Here is a 23,795-nt window from a genome sequence, read left to right as displayed (position 1 = left end):
AGAATACCCTTTACATTGGTGGCCATTCAGAGGGATACCCCTTACGTTGGTAGCCAGTGGTAAGAATTCCCTTAACATTCATGGAAAGTGGGAGGAGTACCACTTGCATTGGTGGCCATTGGGAAGAGTGTCACTTACAATGTTTGTCAGTGGGAAGAGTGCCCCTTGGTGGTCATTCAGAGGCATACTCCTTACATTGATGGCCAGTGAGGATAATGCTGTATACCTTGATGGCTAGTGGGAAGAATGCTCCTTACATTGGTGGGCAATAGGAGGAGTGCACCTCACATTGGTTTCCATTGAGAAGCGTGCCCCTTAAAATGGTGGTCAATGGGAAGAAAGCCCCTTCCCCTGATGGCCATTGGGGATATTGCCCCTTACAATAGTTTCCAGTAGCAAGAATACTCCTTACATTGGTGGCAAGTGGGAAATATGCCTCCCTTACATTGGTGGTCAGAATTCCAACCTTCCACACAGTTAGAAAGATCATTGTTGTCATGCAATGGGTTCTGCCAAGTGATGTTGAACCCAGAACTTTGCAGTCACCATCAAATAGGAAGTCAATCAGCCACAGCTTAAGGAACTTGTAACAACCTCTGGAAGAAACCCTAAAGTTCCATGGAACCCTGGTTGAGAAGGGCTGACCAGTTCTGTTAAACATGTTGACAGGAGTTTGCAAAAAAGAAGCTGCAGGAAATTAGCAGAGGCAACAAGGTATTTTCAAAAAGAAAAAAAAAGCTCATGGTAATACATGGTGCTTTAGCAAACGAAATGTTAACCAGATAAAGCCTAAATTGATTTTAAGGTCACCACAAAAAAAACTGACCCTAGGTTCACATCTGTGCGGGTGGTGCCGCTGCGGATCCGCACCAAATCCGTGCAGCCGCACCACCCACACAGAATGTGGACCCGCAGGCGGGTGCCATTAGGTCTAATGTCACGCCGCCCGCACTGGAAAACGCAACCGTACTGGGGACCGAGGTTCCCCTGCGGGCTGCGTTTTCAGAAGAAGTGCAGGGACTTCTTTCCCTGCGTGTCACGGGGCACATGAGTCCATTCAAATGAATGGGCTCTCGTGCCCATGCAAAATGCGACCCGCACAGCCATATAGGTGTGAAACCGGGGGTAAAGGACGCTGCTTATAACTGGAGAAAAAGATGTTTAATTTCCACATATGGAAAGGTTTCCTTACTGAAATGCTGGCCCTTTTCTGCTTCAGTAAACTTAAAGCATGCAAAAAAAGTTTAACCCCCGGTTTACATCTATGCGGGTGGTGCCGCTGCGGATCCTCACGAAAATCAGTGCAGCCGCACCACCTGCACAGAGATTTGCGGACTCGCGGGCGGGTGCCATTAGTTCTAATGGTACGCTGCCCACACTGGGAAACACAACTGTACTGGGAACCGAGGTTGCAGTGCGGGCTGCGGTTTCCAAAGGAGTGCAGGGACTTCTTTCCCTGCGTGTCACGGGCACGGGAGTCCATTCGAATGAATGGGCCCTCTAGCCTGAGCAAAACGTGGCCCGCACGGCCGCATAGGTGTGAACCAGGGGGAATTGCAGTCTTTCTTTTGAAGTCCACCAACAAAACATATGAAATACACTTTGCCTTGGTGGCAGGGACGGACTGACAACTCATGGGGCCTCCGGACAATAGGGGATCATGGGGCCCCTGTGTCCTTGCCCACACTCAAAGCAGGGGGGCAATTATTGGAACTGATCCCCTGTATGGTTCTTTCTGCAGTAGCTAACGCCAGCGGGAAAGAACCATACAGGGGATTGGTTCCAGTAATTGCACTCCCACCATGTCGCTCACCCTCCCTAAGCACATCCAATTTACCCTGTTGCCTGGGCCTCTCTGCTGGCCTGAGCCCCGTACAGGAGGACTGGTGGTACCCAGGGGTGGATTGACAACTCATGGGGCCCCCAGGCAATAGGGGATCATGGGGCCCCTGTGTCCTCGCCCACACTCAAACCACACCCAAAAAACCTATAAAAGGTACCAGGGGCATTTCATGGGGTCCCCTACTGACCCTGGGGTCGAATGGTCAGTCTGCCCCTGCTTGGGGGTAAACACAAAGACTGCATTTAAATATAAACTGTCTTTGTGTGCTTTAGGTTCACTAGAGCGGAGTCAGGAGGAGGCCATATACACTATATTGACAAAGGTATTTGGCTAGTCCTCCAAATCATGTGATTCAGGTGTTCCAATCCCCTCCATGGCCACAGGTGTATACAATCAAGCCCCTAGGCATGCAGACTGCTTCTACAAACATTGGTGAAAGAATGGGTCGCTCTCAGGAGCTCAGTGACTCCAAGCGTGGTCCCATGATAGGTGGCCAGCTGTGCAATAAGTCCATCCGTGACATTTCCTGGCTACTAAATATTCCACGCTCAACTGTTAGTGGGATTATAACAAAGTGGAAGCAACTGGGAACAACAGCAACGCAGCCACCAAGTGGTAGGCCACTCCGGCTGATTGCCCCAAGAGCACACAGTCGTGGCTAGGCCCTGCCCTCTTTCTCTCCTAGTTGGCTCACTGGCTGTGATTTGGAGAGCTGGCCCAATACTTTTGGCAGTATGTGTATTTTTAGTATTTTAATTATTAGATATTAATTATTTTCTGAGCCCCAAGAACAGTTGACAGTTCATTTCATATATGTATACATAGTAGAGTGGTATGAAATCAGTGGAATTTCAGTTCTAGAGATGGAATCAGACATACGGCAAGAATAGTAGGTAAATGTTGTCAACATACATAAATATTTACGTTGGTTTATTTTTAGTTTCATTTCAAAAGCTAGTTGATGTAGTAAATGTTTAGTTCAATTGGATTTTTTTCCATTTATTTTTTTTTTTTTTGGTAGAGATAATTAACAAAGCCATTGGAGCACTGTTCAATTCATGTGATATATACAGTATATTGTATATATTCCATTTACACGGCTGATCATTTTTTTTCCTGCCTTCCCCTCACAGTACAAGCTTTGAAAGTAATTGGCCTTAATTTAACAACTCGTGTGCATATTGGACATCTTGTAAAATAAACGCTTTCTGCCCTCCGAGAATCACCTCGCCTTGGTTTTTCTTTTTTTTTTTGTAATAAAAAAGAAAATTTTCCTTGTGATTTTACATCGCTTAGAAAAACAATCTCCCATTCAAGGTTACGCTCTCCAAAAAAAAAAAAAAAAAAAACACATCATTAGACTTGTTTTGCTTCAGATTCCACATTCTTTTCAAGGCGAGAGCAGAGTTGTATGTTTGCTTTCACAATGTATTTTTCTAAACACGTTCAATGTCAGGGACAGTGTTAACGAAAAAAAAAATCACCACATGCCTAAGTGACGATGGACAAACGGAAAAAAAAATACGTAAAGATATTCAATATTCATAATGGATGTAGATAAACACTTGAGTTTCTAATTTAACTGCTGCAGAGGATTGGCGATGCAGGGCTGAATAATAGAGCAAAGGTCGCCAGCAGGGAAAAGGCAATGGAATAATGGCCTGTATTTTTTCTGCTTCATAAATATTTGTTGCCCCGATGAGGGTTTTAGGTCGTGAGTGTGCCCTGATGCTACAAAGGGGGCAGCAATCACAGAATGCAGAATACAATGAGGCACATACGCAATGTCCCTGAAGTGCTAGAAAGCTACACAGTTGCCACCATCACTTTTAGCCACTTCCCTACCAGAGGCTTAGTAACTAAGAGAAGGTGCTACAATGGAGGCAGGAATCAGTACTGTCTATCCTTTACAAAGGATAGTGCAGATTCCACTTCTTGGCTTTTGCAGCAGAGGTTAGAGTAGAGGCGGTTGTGACAAGCTGGAGGCTCTTTGGTACTTGGTGTGCACCCATGGACCCCAACAGTCTTTATAGGTAGGATTCTACTTCTCCGCTGCCTGACCTATAACTTTTTGGTACTTGTTGTGTGCCTTTGGACCCCAACAGTCTGTATAGGTAGGGCTCTGCTTCCCTGGTGCCCAATCTGTCCCCCTTTGGTACTTGTATGGTTCTTGGACCCCAACAGTTTATTGGTAGGACTCTACTCCTTTGATGCCCAAGCTGTAACCCTTTGGTACTTGTACAGCCCTTGGACCCCATGAGTCTCTATTGGTAGGACTCTGCTTCCCTGGTGCCGAACCTGTAACAACTTGGTTCTTGTTGTGCAGCCCTTGGACCTCAATAGTCTCTATAGGTAGGACTCTACTTCTCTGGTGCCCAAACTATAATCCTTTGGTGCTTGTTGTGCACTAATGGACTCCAACAGTCTCTATAGGTAGGACTCTACTTCCCTGGTGCCCAAACTATAATCCTTTGGTGCTTGTTGTGCACCAATGGACTCCAACAGTCTCTAAAGGTAGGACTCTACTTTCCTGCTGCCCAACCTGTAACCCTTTGAAACTTGTTGTGCAGCCCTTGGACCTCAGCAGTCTCTATTTTTAGGACTCTACTTCCTGGTGTCCAAACTATAACCCTTTGGTGCTTGTTGTGCGCCCTTTAACCCCAACAGTCTCTATAGGTGGGATGCTACTTCCCTGGTGCCCAGCCTGTGACCCTTTGGTACTTGTGCAGTCCTTGGATTCTATGAGTCTCTGTAGGTAGGACTCTATTTCTCTGGTGCCCAAAATACAATCCTTTGGTACTTGTTGTGCACCCATGAACCCCAACAGTCTCTATGGTTAGGACTCTACTTCCCTGTTGCCCAACCTGTAACCCTTTGGTACTTGTTGTTTGCCGTTGGACCCCAACAGTCTCTATAGGTAAGACACTACTTCCCTGGTGCCCAGCCTGTAACCCTTTGGTACTTGTGTGGCTCTTGGATCCTGAAGTCTGTATTGGTAGTGGGAGCATTGATTTGTAAATGTAAATTCCAATATAGACCAACACTGAGCTTTTAGGAGACCTTGTCACTCTGCCTACACAGGCCAGCAATGCTAATCTATATGCAGGTGATCACTAAAATAAGTATTTATAAATCTGTACATGAAACACAATAATCAAAAAATGTACCAAGCAGTGATTACAATAGCTCAAAATGTGTAATAACTGCGAATATGCAATCATTGTCTTTCAACACTTATTTATTGATTTGCATTTAATAGGCAAGGCCTGGCACCTCATCCACCTTCAGCTCACAGTCACTGATGTCAATGATGAGTCTCCGCAGTGGACAATGGAGCCGTTTCCGTACTTGGTGGCCATGTCACCTCTGGCCCTGGTGGGGACCTGTGTTTACAGACTACACGCAACTGACAAGGATGAAGGATCCAATGGAGAAGTGGAGTACTTTCTTCTGGAAGGTAACGGACCTTTGTATCAAGGTGATGGATGACTCAGTTCATGCAGGAGCAGAGCATGCAAATCTCCCTTACAGTTACCACTGGAACAGGAATAGAGGGGAAACATTCCGATTGGGACACTAGTTCTGTTGACAAGTGTCTGAGAGGAGTTTTACTTTGGATAGATTTTCTCTCACTTCCTGTGAGGACAGTGTAAAGCCTTTCCCAACCTTTTTTCCTCAAAGGAACCTCTAAAATATATATTCAGGTCTCAAAGAATCCTTACAAAAACCCTTACAAAAACCAATTCACGTGGAGTTCTATGGGAAAATGAATGAACAGACAATGTTATCTTCCTTCTGTAAACTACCAAGCCTCCTTGATCCCCTGGGTAGCAATCATGATTTCCTCCATGGATACATTGGGGGAGTAAGTGTAGTCACCCAGGGACAGGAAGCATTTGCAAGATCACCAGGTGAAAAATAAAAGAAGGAAAGTGTAAAAAATGAATGCATCCATCACATCCTTCAATATATGACATTATTACTGTTTTTTGGGGGTTTAGATACACTTAATGGGTGGGGCGTATGATGCCTTTGTCTTCTTTCATCCAGGCGGAGGAGAAAGATTTGTAGTGGACAGAAGCTCCGGCTGTGTACTGACCACAGACAAGAGCCTGGAGGAGGATGTGGAGTACCGGCTGACGGTAGAAGCCGCTGATAGACCCGGAAGGAGGAGTCCCATGGCCACTGTCTCAGTAGTTGCTGGTGTCCGACCTCCGCAGTTCAGAAACGTGTCATACACTGTGTACGTTCCAGAGAACACGCCCGCCGGACAAGTGTAAGTCCTCTAAATGTATATATTCTTGATCCATCTTAGTCAGCCCTTACCAGAAGTGACACTAAATTTCCCTAACTTCCTGTCTTGGTGTACAAGAAAATGGCACCTCCTGTCTGCACACAGCCTGATGTGGAAGAAAATGGCTTCAGCTTTATTTCCCACCCATAGAGGAATTCCCCCTAACGCGTTTCGTCCATAATTGTAGAGGCCTGTATGATTAAACCTCACATGGATGAAACGCATTAGTAAGGGTTCCTTTACAGGCGGGGATAAAGCTGAAGCCATTTTCATATTCGGTTTTCAATGTAGTGAGGCTGTGGAGCCATTTTTCTGTAGTCCTAGAGAGCCTGATGAACTGAAACTGGATAAGATAGAAATCTGGGACGTGTGTGTGGGACTGTTTTTCTTGTTTTTGGCTTTCTGTCTTGGTCACCAGGGGCGTACTGACCATTTGGGAACTCGGGCACTGCCCAAGGGCCCGGGGTCAGTAGGGGGTCCCATGAGATGTCCCTGGTACATTTTTCATAGGCTTTTTTGAATTTGGGCAAGGACACAGGGGCCCCATGATCCCCTATTGCCCCATGAGTTGTCAGTCCGCCCCTGTTGGTGACTACAGAGGAAATGAGGGGAACCCCTCCTTCCTTCTAACACTTCCCATACTAATCAAAATATGAAAAAACTGTCATGCTTTAACAATAAGTGGGACTCCAGCTGCCCCTTCCCCCCCATTTTTTTATAACTAAAATACCCCAGACTTACCTTTTTCACTGCGGTCTTTTTGCTGGTCAAATGAGATCATGGGTCTTTCTTCTGCACGTCACTGAGCATGGCCCGCTAAGTCTTGGAGTACGGTAATCTCAATCAGCGCGATGACACCCCCCAGGCAGTGTTAGGCTGCATTCACAGGGGATGTGCTGAATGATGCTGGCTGTTGTTCGACCCAAAGAGGACTGGCAGTACTGGGTGGATCAGGAAGCTTGGGACAGCGTTGGATCATTGCAAGGGTATAAAGAACTTTTCACAGCTGAAGCAATTAGCAAAACTCATGCTCCTTGCTGACCTCTGCAGAGAGACCACTGCTTCCACATACACAGCAAGGGTTCTTCTGTGCAGCATTCTGGTAGGAGATGGGATTTTCTACTCATGCTGTAGCTGCTTAGGGTAGAAGACAAACTGTAAGACTTTGCACCCCTTTTGTTTTGATGAACCTGGAAGGTATTTAGTTGGGCACAGGGCCGGACTGACAACTCATGGGGCCCCCAGGCAATAGGGAATCATGGGGCCCCTGTGTCCTTGCCCACCCTCAAAAAAGTCTATAAAAAAGGTACCAGGGGCATTTCATGGGGCCCCCTACTGACCCCAGGCCCTCGGGCAGTGCCCAAGTGCTCGAATGGTCAGTCCGCTCCTGGTTGGGCAGCACAGTGGCTAAATGGTCAGCACTTCCCCCTGGCAGTACTAGGGCTGTTGGTTCAAATCCCAACCACGGCACCTCCTGCCTGGAGTTTGCATGTTCTCCCTGTGCCTGCGTGGGTTTCCACTGGGTACTCCGGTTTCCTCCCACACTCCACAGACATGCTGGTAGGTAAATTGTCCCTAGTATGTGTATGTATGATGTGAGTTAGGGACCTTAGATTGTACGCCCCTTGAGGGTTAGGGACTGATGTGAATGTACAATATATTTCTAAAGCGCTGCGTAAATTGACAGCACTATATAAGTACCTGAAATAAATAAAATAATAGTTGATTTACATTGAAGGCTTTAACCACCTTTCCTTATTCCAGACTGGGGACGGTGTCAGCGATGTCCCACCAGAACAGGACATTAAGCTACAGTTTGGTCTCCAACCCGCACAATTTGTTCACTATTCACCACCTGAGCGGGGAGATATCGATGACGAAGAGTATGGATTATGAGACGGAACCCCATCAGTTTCTGCTCCTGGTGAGAGCGAGTGAAGACCACCAATCCCTGACCAGCACTGCCGAGGTACGTACAGAATGCACGCTACAGGATTGGTTCACTAACAGAGCGAAAATCTTATGTCCACTTTTTGAATGAAAATCGTTCGGAAATTGACCTGTGTATGGCCGGCAATAATCACCTCTGTAGTTCACTGGTTTGTTTTGGATGTAACAGATTCATTAATTATAATTCACCTGTTGCCTGTGACTTTGAACATGACAAGTGGAAGCAAAAATCAGGCTGACAGAGGGTGTGGAAGCTCTGTGAGACGTTGGGTAGGAGGGCGAGGGAGTTAGCTGGAGGTAGAGAGCTAAAGGCGGGTGTCACCAGTATAACCATGTTCTCACTAGTGGTCCATGGAGCTGGCAGGAGGTGGGGCAGTGACACAAAGGGGGTTATTTACTAAAACTGGAGGGTGCAAAATCTGGTGCAGCTCTGCATAGCAGCCAATCAGCTTCCAGGTTCTACTGTCAACTCTTAAGTCCTCATGCACACGGGGCGTTTTGATAACGCTGGTAATGTTAGCTGTGTAAAGTCACGATAAAAACGCAAGTTTTTCAGCTTTTTTTTAGCATTTTTGCATTAGCGCTTAGCGGTGTTTTCCCGTGTTTTTCCACATTTGCGTTTTTTAGCGTTTTTTTTGTAACAAAAAAAAAATGTTTTTTTCATCATAAAAACGTCCAAAAATGCCGGTTTGCTGCTGGGTTTTTCAGCGTTAGAGCGTTTTACAGCTAAAAATCTCCTCTAGAAAGTGACTAGTTCTGGATTTTTTTTCCAGCCAAAAAACGTCCGTGACAAAAAACATTGATTCCTGCCTATGTGTGTATGGACACATAGGATAGCATGCTGGGGGGTTTACTGGCGGTAGAAAAAAACGTCAAAAGCCAAAAACAGTGGCTTTTGTTTTTGTTTTGCCCGTGTGCAGGAGAACGGACCCCCGGTTCACATCTATGCGCCCATGTGGGCTGCGTTTTGCACGGCACAAGAGCCTATTAATTTAAATGGACTCCCGTACCCCTGACACGCAGGGAAAGATGTTGGTTATCAGTACAGTTGCCTTTCCCATTGGTCCGCAATTCTCTGTGAGGGTGGTGCGGGGAAAGAAGTCCCGGCCTCACAGAACTGGGCTTTTTTCCGTGGGGCCGCATATTTGAGTACCTGTCTTTGTGCTGGGAGAGCGTGCTCGGGGTGCGCTCCCAGCACAAAGACCGCAGCGTCACTGAGAGCCCCGGGTCCCGTTCTAACGATCGGGACCCAAGACTTCCGATTCAAGGTCATATGATCGCTGTGATAGCCTCTGATTGGCTATCACAGTGATCAGTCACTGTGCAGCCAGGCCCCTTGTTTTTTTTCTCTCTCTATGAATGGAGGAGAGAGATACATTGTATTATTATATACATCCATTATACATTGTATCATTATATACATCCTATTATACATTGTATCATTATATACATTCTATTATACATTGTATCATTATATACATCATAATATACATTGTATCATTACATACATCCTATTATACATTGTATCATTATATACATTCCACTATACATTGTACTAGTATATACATCCTATTATACATTGTATCATTATATACATCCTATTATACATTGTATCATTATATACATCCTATTATACATTGTAACATTATATACATCCTATTATACATTGTATCATTATATACATTCCACTATACATTGTATCATTATATACATCCTATTATACCTTGTATCATATACATTCCATTATACATTGTATCATTATATACATCCCATTATACATTGTATCATTATATACATCCCATTATACATTGTATCATTATATACATCCTATTATACATTGTATCACTATATACATTCCATTATACATCGTATCATTATATACATCCTATTATACATCGTATCATTATATACATTCCATTATACATTGTATCATTATATACATCCTATTATACATCGTATCATTATATACATTCTATTATACATTGTATCATTATATACATCCTATTATACATTGTATCATTATATACATTCCATTATACATTGTATCATTATATACATCCATTATACATTGTATCATTATATACATCCTATTATACATTGTATCATTATATACATCCATTATATATTGTATCATTATATACATCCTATTATACATTGTATCATTATATACATCGTATTATACATTGTATCATTATATACATCCTATTATACATTGTATCATTATATACACTCCATTATACATTGTATAATTATATACATTCCATTATACATTGTATCATTATATACATTCTATTATACATTGTATCATTATATACATCATATTATACATTGTATCATTATATACATCATATTATACATTGTATCATTATATACATTCCATTATACATTGTATCATTATATACACTCCATTATACATTGTATCATTATATACACTCCATTATACATTGTATCATTATATACATTATATTATACATTGTATCATTATATACATCATATTATATATTGTATCATTATATACATCATATTATACATTGTATCTCTCTAACTCCTGGCATAGAGAGAAAAAAATGTTTGTAAAAAAAAAAAATAAATATTAAAAATTAAATTAAAAATAAAGAAGAAATACCTAGATCAAGGTTTGATCTAGTTCAGTGCCAGGGTTAGTGTTTGGGTCAAGGCCAGGGTCAAAGGTCAAGGTCTAAGGTCAGGATTTAAAAAAACATTGTATCAGTGTCAGTTAGTGTCAGTGTGTTTTAGGTAAAAAAAATAAAAAGACAAAACCAAAATGCGCACTATGATTTCTGGGCTGTACTATGGGTACAAACAACAAATAACATACACATAGATGGTATTGCTGTGATCATCAAGAGCTGGAGAATTTATTTTGGGTTGCTCTTTAGTGAAAGGTTATGGTAGTAACAAGAAACACACAGCTAAATAAAAAAATAATTATTTTTTTTACTATTTTGGGCCAATTTTCCTTTGATAATTTAAAAAAAATCAGGAGATATCCATTACCAGTTACCACCAAATGAAAGCCCAATTTGTCCTGAAAAAAATGCGGTATAATCCACCCAGATGTACAAAGTAGTTGTGATGATATGGACGATTTTACTAACACATGTCAATGTTGCAAAATTGTGCATAGGCATTTAGATTTGTTTCACCCTCAGGCGTGAAGGGGTTAAAAAAAAAACAACTTGACAGATAAAATAAAATTTTCCTCTAAGCCGTGCAGCTCTTCCCAGAGAGGCGGCAGGTCTGTGACGCTGTGGGTCCTTGTGGTTTCTGGCACGTCCACGCACGAAGGGAGCCGCTTTATGACCCTATCACAGCGCATGACGTGTGGGCAGATGCTTTATTGTCCTGTTTGCCGGCAGCCGGCGCTCACTGATTCATTTTTATATCAAGATATTAGTGTCCGGTTTATTGTGCTCTGCTGGAACTCTTCCGCGCTTAATGGAAATGTCTTGCAGGTTGCGGCGGTGATTACGGACGTAAATGATTGCGCCCCCGAATTTCAGCAGACTATCTACAGCAAGGAAGGTGTCCCTGAGACCGTGCCGCCAACATCCACCCTGCTGCAAGGTTAGTAACATCTGGCTGAGCTAACGAGGAGCCATAAATTCTCCGACAAAGACGCCGCGCAGAAAAACTCGGCTCAGATACTCACACCAGCCGCAAGGATCATAGAGGAGCTCCGGAAAAAGTCAACATTAAAGAGATGCTGGATGCATTTTTATAACTTTATTCTTGTCGGTTATTCAGAAAGTATTGAAGCCAAAACCTCAAATAAGGCCAGGAAGGTGGCCAGTGAGAAATTTTGTCTCACTCCCTATACCAGTGGTCTCCAAACTGCGGCCCAAGGGCCATATTCGCCCCTTTGCTTGCCTTTATCTGGCCCTTGGGGCACAGTGGGGCATAATTCCCATCACTGATCCAACGGAAGGGGCACAGTTTCTCCCAGTGATGCCAACGAAGGGGCACAATTTCTCCCAATGACACAAACAAGGCCCAATGACACCAATGATGGGGCACAATTTTTCCCAATGACACCAGCGATGGGGAACAATTCATCCCAATGACACCTATGATGGGGCACAATTCCTCCTAATTACACCAAGGATGGGGCACAATCCCTTCCAAACTTACCAATGATGGGGCATAATTCCTCCCAATGACACCAACGATGGGGCACTATTCCTCCCAATGACACCACAGTCTGTCCCCCTCTATAGTCTGAAGGATAGTAAACTAGCCCTTTCTTTAGAAGGTTTGGAGACCTTTGCTCATATATATAGTGCTCAAAAAAATGAAAGGACGACTTTGTAATCAGAGTCTAGTATCAAGTCAATGAAACTCCTGGGATAACCCATCAGCAGGACCGGTATCTGCTGCTTTGTGCAAGGAGGAACAGGATGAACACGGCCAGAGCCCTACAAAATTACCTCCAGCAGGCCACTGGTGTGAATGTCTCTGACCAAACAATCAGAAACAGACTTCATGAGGGTGACCTGAGGGCCCGAAGTCCTCTAATGGGCCCTGTGCTCACTGCCCGGCACCATAGAGCTGGACTGGCATTTGCCATTGAACAAAAGAATTGGCAGGTCCACCACTGGCGCCCTGTGCTTTTCACAGATGAGAGCAGGTTCACCCTGAGCGCACGTGACAGACATGAAATGGTCTGGAGAAGCCGTGGAGAACGTTCTGCTGCCTGTAACATGGTTCAGCATGACCGTTTTGGTGGTGGGTCAGTGATGGTCTGGGGAGGCATATCCATGGAGGGACACATAGACCTCTACAGGGTAAACATTGGCACCCTGACTGCCATTAGGTATCAGATTGAAATCCTTGGACCCATTGTCAGACCCTACGCTGGTGCAGTGGGTCCTGGGTTCCTCGCCTCATGTGGCGAGAGTATGCAGGCAGTTCCTGGAGGATGAAGAAATTAATACCATTGAATGGCCCCCACGCTCGCCTGACCTAAATCCAATAGAACTCCTCTGGGATGTCATGTTTTAGTCCATCCGACGTCGCCAGGTAGCACCTCAGACTGTCCAGGAGCTCAGTGATGTCCTGGTCCAGATCTGGGAGGAAATCCTCCAGGACACCATCCGTGGTCTCATTAGGAGCCTCCCCCGATGTTGTCAGGTATGCATACAAGCACGTGGGGGCCACACAGACTACTGAGGACCATTCTGAGTTGCTGCAATGACATTTCAGCAAAATGGACTCGCCTGCTGTATCATTTTTTCATTTTGATTTTCAGGGTGTGTTTGAATTCAGTCCTCTGTAGGTCGATCACTTTCCTTTCCATCAAACAATGGGGCATTCTTACGTTCCTAACACATCACCCAGTCTGTGTCAGTATCAGGGGCGGACTGACAACTCATGGGGCCCCCGGGCAATAGGGGATCATGGGGCCCCTGTGTCCGCCCCTTGTCAGTATTGAGATCCAGCAGGAGAAGTGTCCCCATTGAGATCTGATGGGTCTTCAAAGTCTTCCTTTCATTTTTTTGAGCCGTGTATACATACAAAGCACCAGACCAAAACCAAGGTCATTTTACTGTTGGTAAAAAAGTGAAATAACAGTAAACGGGTTTCAAGGGCAACACCACTCCCCCTTCATTAGGGCTCAATACCACATACAGTCATGGCCGAAATTGTTGGCACCCTTGATATTTTCCTGAAAATCAAGTATTTCACACAAAAAAGGTATTGCATTAACACATGTTTTGCTATACACATGTTTATTCCCTTTGTATGTATTGGAACAAATATAAAACAGAGGCAGAAAAGCAAATATGACATAATGTCACACAAAACCCCAAAAATGGGCTGGACAAAAGTATTGGCACCCTTAACTTAATATTTGGTTGCACACCCTTTGGAAAACATAACTGAAATCAGTCGCTTCCTATAACCATCAATAAGCTTCTGACACCTCTCACCCGGAATTTTGGACCACTCTTCCTTTGCAAACAGCTCCAGGTCTCTCTTATTGGAAGGACACCTTTTCCCAACAGCAATTTTAAGATCTCTCCACAGGTGTTCAATGGGATTTAGATCTGGGCTCATTGCTGGCCACTTCAGAACTCTCCAGCGCTTCTTTGCCATCCATTTCTGAGTGCTTTTTGACGTATGTTTGGGGTCATTGTCCTGCTGGAAGACCCAGGATCTTGGACGCAAACCCAGCTTTCTGACACTGGGCCCTACAGTGCGACCCAAAATCCTTTGGTAATCCTCAGATTTCATGATGCCTTGCACACAGTCAAGGCACCCAGTGCCAGAGGCAGCAAAACAACCCCAAAACATCATTGAACCTCCACCATATTTTACCGTAGGTACTGTGTTTTGTTCTTTGTAGGCCTCATTCCGTTTTTGGTAAACAGTAGAATGATGTGCTTTACCGAAAAGCTCTATCTTGGTCTCATCTGTCCACAAGACGTTTTCCCAGAAGGCTTTTGGCTTACTCAAGTACATTTTGGCAAACTGTAGTCTTGCTTTTTTATGTCTCTGTGTCAGCAGTGGGGTCCTCCTGGGTCTCCTGCCATAGCGTTTCATTTCATTTAAATGTCGACGGATAGTTCGCGCTGACACTGATGCTCCCTGAGCCTGCAGGACAGCTTGAATGTCTTTGGAACATGTTTGGGGCTGCTTATCCACCATCCGGACTATTCTGCGTTGCAATCTTTCATCAATTTTCCTCATCCGTCCACGACCAGGGAGATTAGCTACAGTGCCATGGGTTGCAAACTTCTTGATAATGTTGCGCACTGTGGACAAAGGCAAATCTAGTTCTCTGGAGATGGACTTGTAACCTTGAGATTGTTGATATTTTGCCACAATTTTGGTGCTCAGGTCCTCAGACAGTTCTCGTCTCCTCTTTCTGTTGTCCATGCTTAGTGTGGCACAGACAGACACACAATGCAAAGGTTAAGTGAACGTCTCTCCTTTTTATCTGCTTTCAGGTGTGATTTCTATATTGCCCACACCTGTTACTTGCCCCAGGTGAGTTTACAGGAGCATCACATGCTTGTAACATTCTTATTTATCCGCAGTTGTGAAAGGGTGCCAATACTTTTGTCCAGCCCATTTTTGGAGGTTTGTGTGACATTATGTCGAATTTGCTTTCTTTCCTCCCTTTTTTTGTTTTGTCCCAATACACACAAAGGGAATAAACATGTGTATAGCAAAACATGTGTTAATGCAATACGTTTCGTGAGAAATACATGATTTCCTGGAGAAATATCAAGGGTGCCAACAATTTCGGCCATGACTGTAAAACTTGGATAAACTCAGAGGAAACAGTGATTTCACAGATGTATATTAGAACTGGTATTGAACGCTCCACAGTTCTTGAGTTCATTTGTTTAATTCTGTGTTTAGCCCTGATGAAGAGATAGTAGTGTTGCCTCCATAACACGTCACTGTTTTTTTTTATATGACTTTTTTTTTTGCCAACAGTTAAAGCTGCCTAAATTCATCTTTCATTCGGTGTTGGTCTGGTGCTCCTTTCTGTATTTCTGTGGTTTGAGAATACAGTTGGCAAGGGTAGACTCCACCAACCATGTATTCATATAAAACCCCCAACGCATTTTGGGGGCTCAAAAGTATACCTAGGATCAGCTGTTGGGAAAATTCCTTCGCCCTGCAAACAATTGTTTTTTTTTTTGAGTCTTCCTAACCACATACAATATCTGAGCCCTGAAAAAGGGGGAGTTATTTGACCCCCAAAATGCATTGGATGGTGTAAAACACAATTTTCCACCCGGCTTCTTCGGCAAAAGTCGATTGAACCATCAGCTGTGGTGGTGCTTGAGTTTCGATTCAGCAGGAATCAGACAAAATTTGAGCCATCTATGGCCAGCTTTAGATCTTTGGCGCGGTCATGAGACTTACTACATGTGGAGCCATAAAAACCTGAAGGGGTTCTAAGTCTTCATTACTTAAAATAAAAGTCTTGGCTTCACATACAATTTAAGAACTTCTTTTCTAAGGGATAAAACCCAACATTATGACACGTTTCATCTTACACAGCTTCCACGGGCAGCCCGGAACAAAGGAGAGAGAGCGCAGAGCTGGAAGCGGCGTGCACACAGTAAATAACAAAGGGATAATTATCTGGGCCTCACACAAGCAGTCATTTTCCTGATAATAGTACGCTTTATCTATGTATCCTGTCCTCTAATTGTTCTCCTGCTCAAGCAATTATTTCCTTTCTTCTCTCTCTGCAGTCACGGCCACTGACTGTGACACCGGCACCAATGGCGAGTTCTCCTACTTCACGCTCAGCCCTGATTTCAGCATCTCTGAGCAGGGTGTCATTAGCCCGGCACGGGGCCTGGATTATGAGCGGCCGGGACACCTGTACGAGTTTGTCATCCTGGCGGTAGACCGCGGCATGCCGCCCAACACCGGGACCGCCACCGTCAGGATCCGAGTGTCCAACGTGAATGACGAAGCGCCTGAATTCTCCCAAGCAGTGTCAGTCCTCAATGTTTATTATTCCTGGAGGATAGGAAATTCTGTCATATCCTGACCTGAAAAATGATTGATCGATCTATATATCTATCCACTATCTATCTATCTATCTATTATCTATCTATCTATCTATCTATCTATCTATTATCTATCTATCTATCTATCTATCTATTATCTATCTATCTATCTATCTATCTATCTATCTATCTATCTATCTATCTATCATCCATCTATCTATCCATTATCTATCCATCCCTCTATCTATCTATCTATTATCTATCTATCTATCTATCTATCTATCTATCTATCTATCTATCTATCTATCTGTCTATCTATTATCTATCTATCTATCTATCTATCTATCTATCTATCTATCTATCTATCATCTATCTATCTATTATCTATCTATCTATCCATTATCTATCTATTTATCATTCCATTATCTATCTATCTATATTCCTCTATTTTATCTACCCTACCATTATCTATATCTATTATCTTCGGGCTGCAGAACCCATCAGAATTTATTAAGATTCTGAGAACACATTCTGAGAGGAGTTTCTTCCTCTATTTTATCTACCCTACCATTATCTTTCTGTCTATCTATCTATTTGTAAATCAATCCACAATCTCGATCTGTTTCTGTTTATATCTTTATGTATCACAATCTATATATCCTTTTCTTTTTCTCTACCATACATTCTTTTATATATATGTGTGTATTATATATATATATATATATATATATATATATATATATACTTCTGCACCATATTCCTGTCTCTAAGTGTCTCCCCCAGAGTACTTGATGCTTTTCTTATCTGTACACAGAACCCACCGCTGTGCTTCTCACCCCCCCATACCTCATATTTTTCTTTGTGCCTTTAAGTCTAAAGTTTGTATTTTTACCCTCGATTAGAGCGCAGTTGTCTGTATTTTGCTGCGAGCTACCTAAACCTCTCCCCCCCTCCCTTCCCCGGACCCCCTGTCAGCTCCACAGAACACAGCTTGTTACAGACACGATGGTGGCCTATTTTCCCCTAAAATCCTCCTGCATCTTCCGAGGCCCTTCCATGTAATGTCTCAGCCTCCTGTGTCTCTGTGGCTTTTTGTTTTACAGCTTGAAAGCTGTCAGAGCTGGAATCGATTTGCTCGTTAGACTTCAGGCGAAGAGAGTGGCCTCTGGGCTGCAATTTGCTGCTGAGCGGCTGAACGAAATCGCAGTGTTCCTGTTTCCTAATCCACTGCACCGATCCAGGGCTTATATATAGTATATAGTGTGTGTGTGTGTGTGTATGTATATATATATATATATAAATATATATATATAGTAAGGGGGGGGCGGCTTAACTGGCATTTGCAGCGGTAAGCCATGCATGAGACAGGGACACCCAAGAACAGTCCAAGAAGGTTTGTTCTGCAGTTTGATTCAGCAAGCGAATACAGTTTCAATCCAGGAGGGATATGTAGAGTAAAGTCGCTGTAAAAACAAACAAACCGAATATCTTCTTGTCAACGCAGGTCAGTTCTTGACTATCTAGGTGCCCGCCTATGGGTCCCCCAAAATCAGCAGGCAAGGCAGCACATATACCTATATTTTGTGTTCTGCCAAGTAAGATGTGGACCCAAGGATGAAGGCTTTATCTTAACCAAAATTTTACGAAGCCTCTGGGCTCCAGGGCCCATTGAGAATGTATTAAGATCCTGAGAAAACAGTTTGTTTTCTCCATATCAGACACAAGCCCTGGAGTCCCTCACAATTTGTAGGTCAGATATCTAGGTGACACAGTTCAGCAGTCCAGATATATATATATATATATATATATATACACACACACACTCATAGGCCACTTTATTAGGTACACTTGTTCAATTGCTTGGTAACACAAATTGCTAACTAATCAGGCAATCACATGGCAGCAACCCAATGCATTTGGGCATCTAGACGTGGTGAAGACAACACGCTGAAGTTCAAACTGAGCATCAGAATGGTCAAGAAGGGGGATTTAAATGACTTTGAACGTGGCGTGGTTGTTGGTGGCAGACGGGCTGGTCTGAGTATTTCAAAAACTGCTGTTCTACTGGGATTTTCAAACACAACCATCTCTAGGGTTTACAGAGAATGGTTCAAAACAGAAAAAAAACCCAGTGAGCTGCAGTTGTGTGGAGGAAAATGCCTTGTTGATGTCAGAGGTCAGAGAAGAATGGGGAGACTGGTACAAGATGATAGAAAGGCAACAGTAACTCAAATAACCACTTATTACAACCAAGGTATGCAGAATACCATCTCTGAATGCACAACACGTTGAACCTTGAAGCAGTGGGCTACAGCAGCAGAAGACCACACCAGGTGCCACTCCTGTCAGCTAACAATAGGAAACTAAGGCTACAATTCTCACAGGCTCACCAAAATTGGACAAAAGAAGACTGGAAAATTGTTGCCTGGTCTGATGAGTCTCAATTTCAACTGCGACATTCAGATGATAGGGTTAGAATTTGTCGTAAACAACATGAAAGCATGGATCCATCCTGCCTTGTATCAACAGTTCAGGCTAGTGGTGGTGGTGTCATGGTGTGGGGGAGATTTTCTTGGTACACTCTGGGCTCCTTAGTACCAAGTGAGCATTGTTTAAACATCACAGCCTACCTGAGTATTGTTGCTGACCATGTCCATCCCTTTATGACTCCAGTGTCCCATCTTCTGATGATTACTTCCAGCAAGATAATACACCATGTTACAAAGCTCAGATCATCTCAAAACTGGTTTCTTGAACATGACAATGAGTTCACTGCACTCCAATGGCCTCCACAGTCACCAGATCTCAATCCAATAGAGCACCCAACGAGAGATTTGGATGAATCATGGATGTGCAGACAACAAATCAGCATCAACTGCGACTGCCTGATGCTATCATGTAAATATGGACCAAAATCTCTGAGGAATGTTTCCAACATTTTGTTGAATCTATGCCACGAAGAATTAGGGCAATTCTGAAGGCAAAAGGAAGTCCAACCCGGTACTAGCAAGGTGTACCCAATAAAGTGGCCGGTGAGTGTATATACACTATACACTATATTGCCAAAAGTATTTGGACACCCCTCCAAATCATTGGGTTCAGGTGTTCCAATCACCTGCATTTTCACAGGTGTATAAAATCAAGCCCCTAGGCATGCAGACTGCTTCTACAGACATTTTTGAAAAAATGGGTCGCTCTCAGGACCTCACTGAATTCAAGCGTGGTCCCGTGATAGGTTGCCACCTATGCAGTAACTCCATCCGTGACATTTCCTGGCTACTAAATATTCCACGCTCAACTGTTAGTGCAATTATAACAAAGTGGAAGCAACTGGGAACAACAGCCACTCAGCCACCAAGTGGTAGGCCACGTCACATGACAGAGTGGGGTCAGTACATGCTGAAGCGCACAGTGCGCAGAAGTCGCCAACTGTCTGCAGAGTCAATAGCTAAAGACCTCCAAACTTGGTGTGGCCTTCAGATGGGCACAACAACAGAGCATAGAAAACGTCATGGAATGGGTTTCCATGGCCAAGCAGCTGCATCCAAGCCTTACATCACCAAGTGCAATGCAAAGCATTGGATGCCGTGGTGTAAAGCACGCCGCCACTGGACTCTATGGCAGTGGAGACGTGTTCTCTGGAGTGACCAACCACACTTCTCTGTCTAGCAATCCGATGGACGTGTCTGGGTTGGGCGGTTGCCAGGAGAACAGTACTTTCCTGACTGCATTGTGCCAAATTCAAAGTTTGGTGGAGGGGGAATTATGGTGTGGGGTTGTTTTTCAGGGGTTGGACTTGGCCCCCTAGTTCCAGTGAAGTGAACTCTTAAGGCATCAGCATACCAAGATATTTTGGAAAATTCAATTTTCCCAACTTTGCGGGAAGAGTTTGGGGATGGCCCCTACCTGTTCCAACATGACTGCGCACCAGTGCACAAAGCAAGGTCCATAAAGACATGGAGGAGCCAGTTTGGGGTGGAGGAACTTGATTGGGAGTCCTGTTCTCATTCAACATCAGTGAATGAGCTCACAAATGAGCTTCTGGAAGAATGGTCAAACCTTCCCATAGACACCCTCCTAAACCTTGTGGACAGCCTTCCCAGAAGAGTTGAAGCTTTTATAGCTGTAAAGGGTGTTCCAACTTATTGAACCCTACGGACTAAGACTGGGTTGCCATTAAAGTATATGTGCGTGTAAAGGCAGGCATCCCAATACATGGCAATATAGTGTATATATACTGATCAGCCATAACATTAAGACCACATGGACTCCACTAGGCCTCTGAAGGTACGCTGTGTTATCTGTCACCAAGCCATCAGTGTCAGATCCTTTAAGTCCTGTAAGCTGTGAGGTGGGACCTCCATGAGTTTGGCTTGTTTTTCCAGCACATGCCACAGACGTTTGATTGGATGGAGATCTGGAGAATTTAGAGAATTTGGAGGCCTGGTCAACATCTCAATCTTGTTTTTGTATTTCTCAAACCATTCTTGAATTCATCAGACCAGGCTACCTCCTTTCATTCCTCCATGGTCCAGTTCTAATTCCCCCCTGCCCATTGTAGGTGCTTCTGGCTATGGGGCTAAGTAGCCCCATACACAACAAACTGTGATGCACTATGTGTTCTAAGCACTTCTTCTGGTGACAACTGTCTAAGGGTGTACTCATGCTGGGTGTGGCCTGATCAGAACTATGCTCAAGTATAATGGTCCCTGCACCCCACTGATCTGCGATCACACTGTGCTTTGTAATGGGTTTTCCCTTCTTCCAGACCCCTGCCTCTGCTCAATGATCTATGGAGAGTTCTAGGCTATATCTGAAATGATGAAAAAGGTTTTAGATATTCTTTAAAGAGGACAACAAAGAAGGCCAACTGAGTAGAATTTACTCTACTCTCCTTTGAGAAGTGGCGATTGAAGGGGGGACTTTTAGTTGATTGGATTAAGATTAGCGAGAGACTGATTCTGATTCTTCTATTCAAATATCATCATACTTCAATTCTGATTTTAAAGGGTCAGATCCTATATTTAGGTCATAGGTGGAGCCTGTTGGCCCCTGATTTCTTGTATGTTTGGATGCTCCAACAATAAGAACCTAACCACCAACCCTAGCTTTAACCTAACCTAATCTAACCCTAAACTCTGACCTTGAACTCAACTCAACCTCCACCTCAACCCTACACCCAAATCTAACCTTAAAGCAAATCTGAGCTTTGTCAAATCAAGGCAATGCAACAGGTTTGCTTTAATCTCCCACCTCCTCTAGCATAAACTTACCTTTCCTGTTACTGGAGAATTATATAGGCTGCTTTTGAAAAAGCTACTTGCTTGGCTTTTAGCCCCTGGCACCTTAGTGTGTTCCAGCTCCTGCTGTTACATTCTGCATAATATAAATGTAATCCCAAATCATAGCCTGAAGCCTTAATTTAATTCCCAACCATGTCAAGCTCAACCTAACCCCCAAATCTGACCTTAAAATAAATTTAACTCCCAGACCCAGCAACTAAACTCCTATACCAATATTTAAGTTGAGCCTAACCCCAAACCCTAGCCTCAAACTCAACCTGACTTTCAAATCTGACCTTAAAATAAATTTAACTTCCAGCCCCAGCTACCTAACTCCTACACCAAGCTTTAAGCTGAGCCTAACCCAACCTCAAACTAACTCCAAATCCTAACCTTAAAGCCAACTTAAAGTCAATGTAACCCCTAACCCTAATCTAATGCCTCAAACTAATTCCCAAACCTCATCTTAAACCTGTGTTTTGCTAATTCAGGGCAAAATAGCAAATTTGCTTTAAGCCCCACCACTGTGGCATTTACTTACATTTCCTGTCACCTGAGAAGCTCTTTCTACTTGCCTGGTTGTCAGTCCTTGGCTTCTTAAATGTCTTGATTACTTCAACAGTGAAATCTCTTTGCCATAATTCTCAGCTCTGTTCCTATCCACCTAGCAGTTTTTGGTGTCCTCACCCACCATTGTGTGTTCTAGCTCTTCCTGTTTCAGTCTCCATAATAATAACCTAACCCCCAACCCTAACCTGAAGACTTAATTTAACTCCCAAACACAATGTCAAACTCAATCTAACCCCAACCAAACTGAAAACTAAACCTAACTCCCAAAAATAATCCCCTAAACCTTAGCTTTAAGCTGGACCTAACCCCAACCCCTAACCCAGCCTAACCCCAAACCTAACATTAAATAAACCTAACTCCCAACAAAACTTTTAAACTCAACGTAACCCCTAAATCCTAGCTTTAAGCTGAACCAACTCCAAACCCTAACTTTGAACTCAACCTAACCCCAAATCCGAACCTTAAAGGATAAGTTCACCTTATCTCATAGCTGTCAAAACGGGGGGTGCAGGAATCGGTCTGTTCATAACATCCTGAATATTCATGTAACATGTTACAGAAGGTGAACTTATCCTTCAAACTCAATGTGACCTGTAACCCTTATCTGAAGCCTCAAACCAATTCCCAATACTAACCTCAAAGTAAACCTTTGCTTTGCCAAATCACAGCAGGGCAACACTTTTTCTTTAACCCCCCCCCCCCCTCAACATTTACTTATTTACTTTCCTGTCACCTGAGAATCATATCTGTTCTTGCTAAACATGCTACATGCCAGGATGTCAGTCCCTGGCTTCCTATATGTCTTGGCAACTTCAACAGTGAAATCTCCTTGCTATAATTCCCAACTGGTGCATCCACCAATATCAAGCCTAAAATTGCAGGAGTCAGTTTTTCCTCCTGTGGGCTAGTATCCAAAGAAAGAGCAGTGTAGGTGGACCTTGTTAAGGTTCCCGGGATGGTAGCCTCTCTAACAGCAATGGTGATGACTCTTCACCGAAGAATTTTGTTGATGGGTATGGGAGTGCGCCTGATAAAAAAGTTTGCCACACTTGAAGGTATATCTGGGACGTTTATTGCAGGTAATAGCTCACAGCTAACAGGTATAGCCAACCCGTTTCAAGGGACTTGCCTCCCCTTCCTCAGGACTGTAAACATGGTTTGATGGGAACAGAATTGGAGTCAGAGAAACAACTGGAACAGCATGTGGATGAGGTCCATCAAAAGTTCCATCTCGCAGCATGGCCCAACAACCCTCATCTTCAGCCTTGAAACACGTTGGCCATATCTGTTACCTATGAACTATTACCTTGGTTACATGGTTTGATGGGAACAGACCTGGAGTCAGAGAAACAACT

At 43.6% G+C, this 23,795-nt stretch overlaps 1 protein-coding gene across 1 annotated transcript in view; it reads left to right on the top strand.

Annotated features, from left to right (window-relative positions):
* Nucleotides 1–23,795, top strand: part of LOC149433876 (neural-cadherin-like) — a 183,754-nt gene that overhangs the window by 35,958 nt on the left and 124,001 nt on the right. The window contains exons 2-6 of the mRNA XM_089664339.1: nt 5,103–5,300; nt 5,894–6,119; nt 7,902–8,106; nt 11,564–11,675; nt 16,325–16,574. Of these exons, the coding sequence (XP_089520465.1) occupies nt 5,103–5,300; nt 5,894–6,119; nt 7,902–8,106; nt 11,564–11,675; nt 16,325–16,574 (991 nt within the window). The remainder of the gene's footprint in view (nt 1–5,102; nt 5,301–5,893; nt 6,120–7,901; nt 8,107–11,563; nt 11,676–16,324; nt 16,575–23,795) is intronic.

The sequence above is a fragment of the Staurois parvus genome, unplaced genomic scaffold (genome assembly GCF_062004578.1).
Source record: "Staurois parvus isolate SC_StPar_1 unplaced genomic scaffold, SC_StPar_1.0 ptg001886l, whole genome shotgun sequence".
NCBI lineage: Eukaryota > Metazoa > Chordata > Amphibia > Anura > Ranidae > Staurois > Staurois parvus.
Note: the sequence above shows the minus strand (reverse complement) of the source record. Positions and strands in the feature narration are given on the sequence as shown.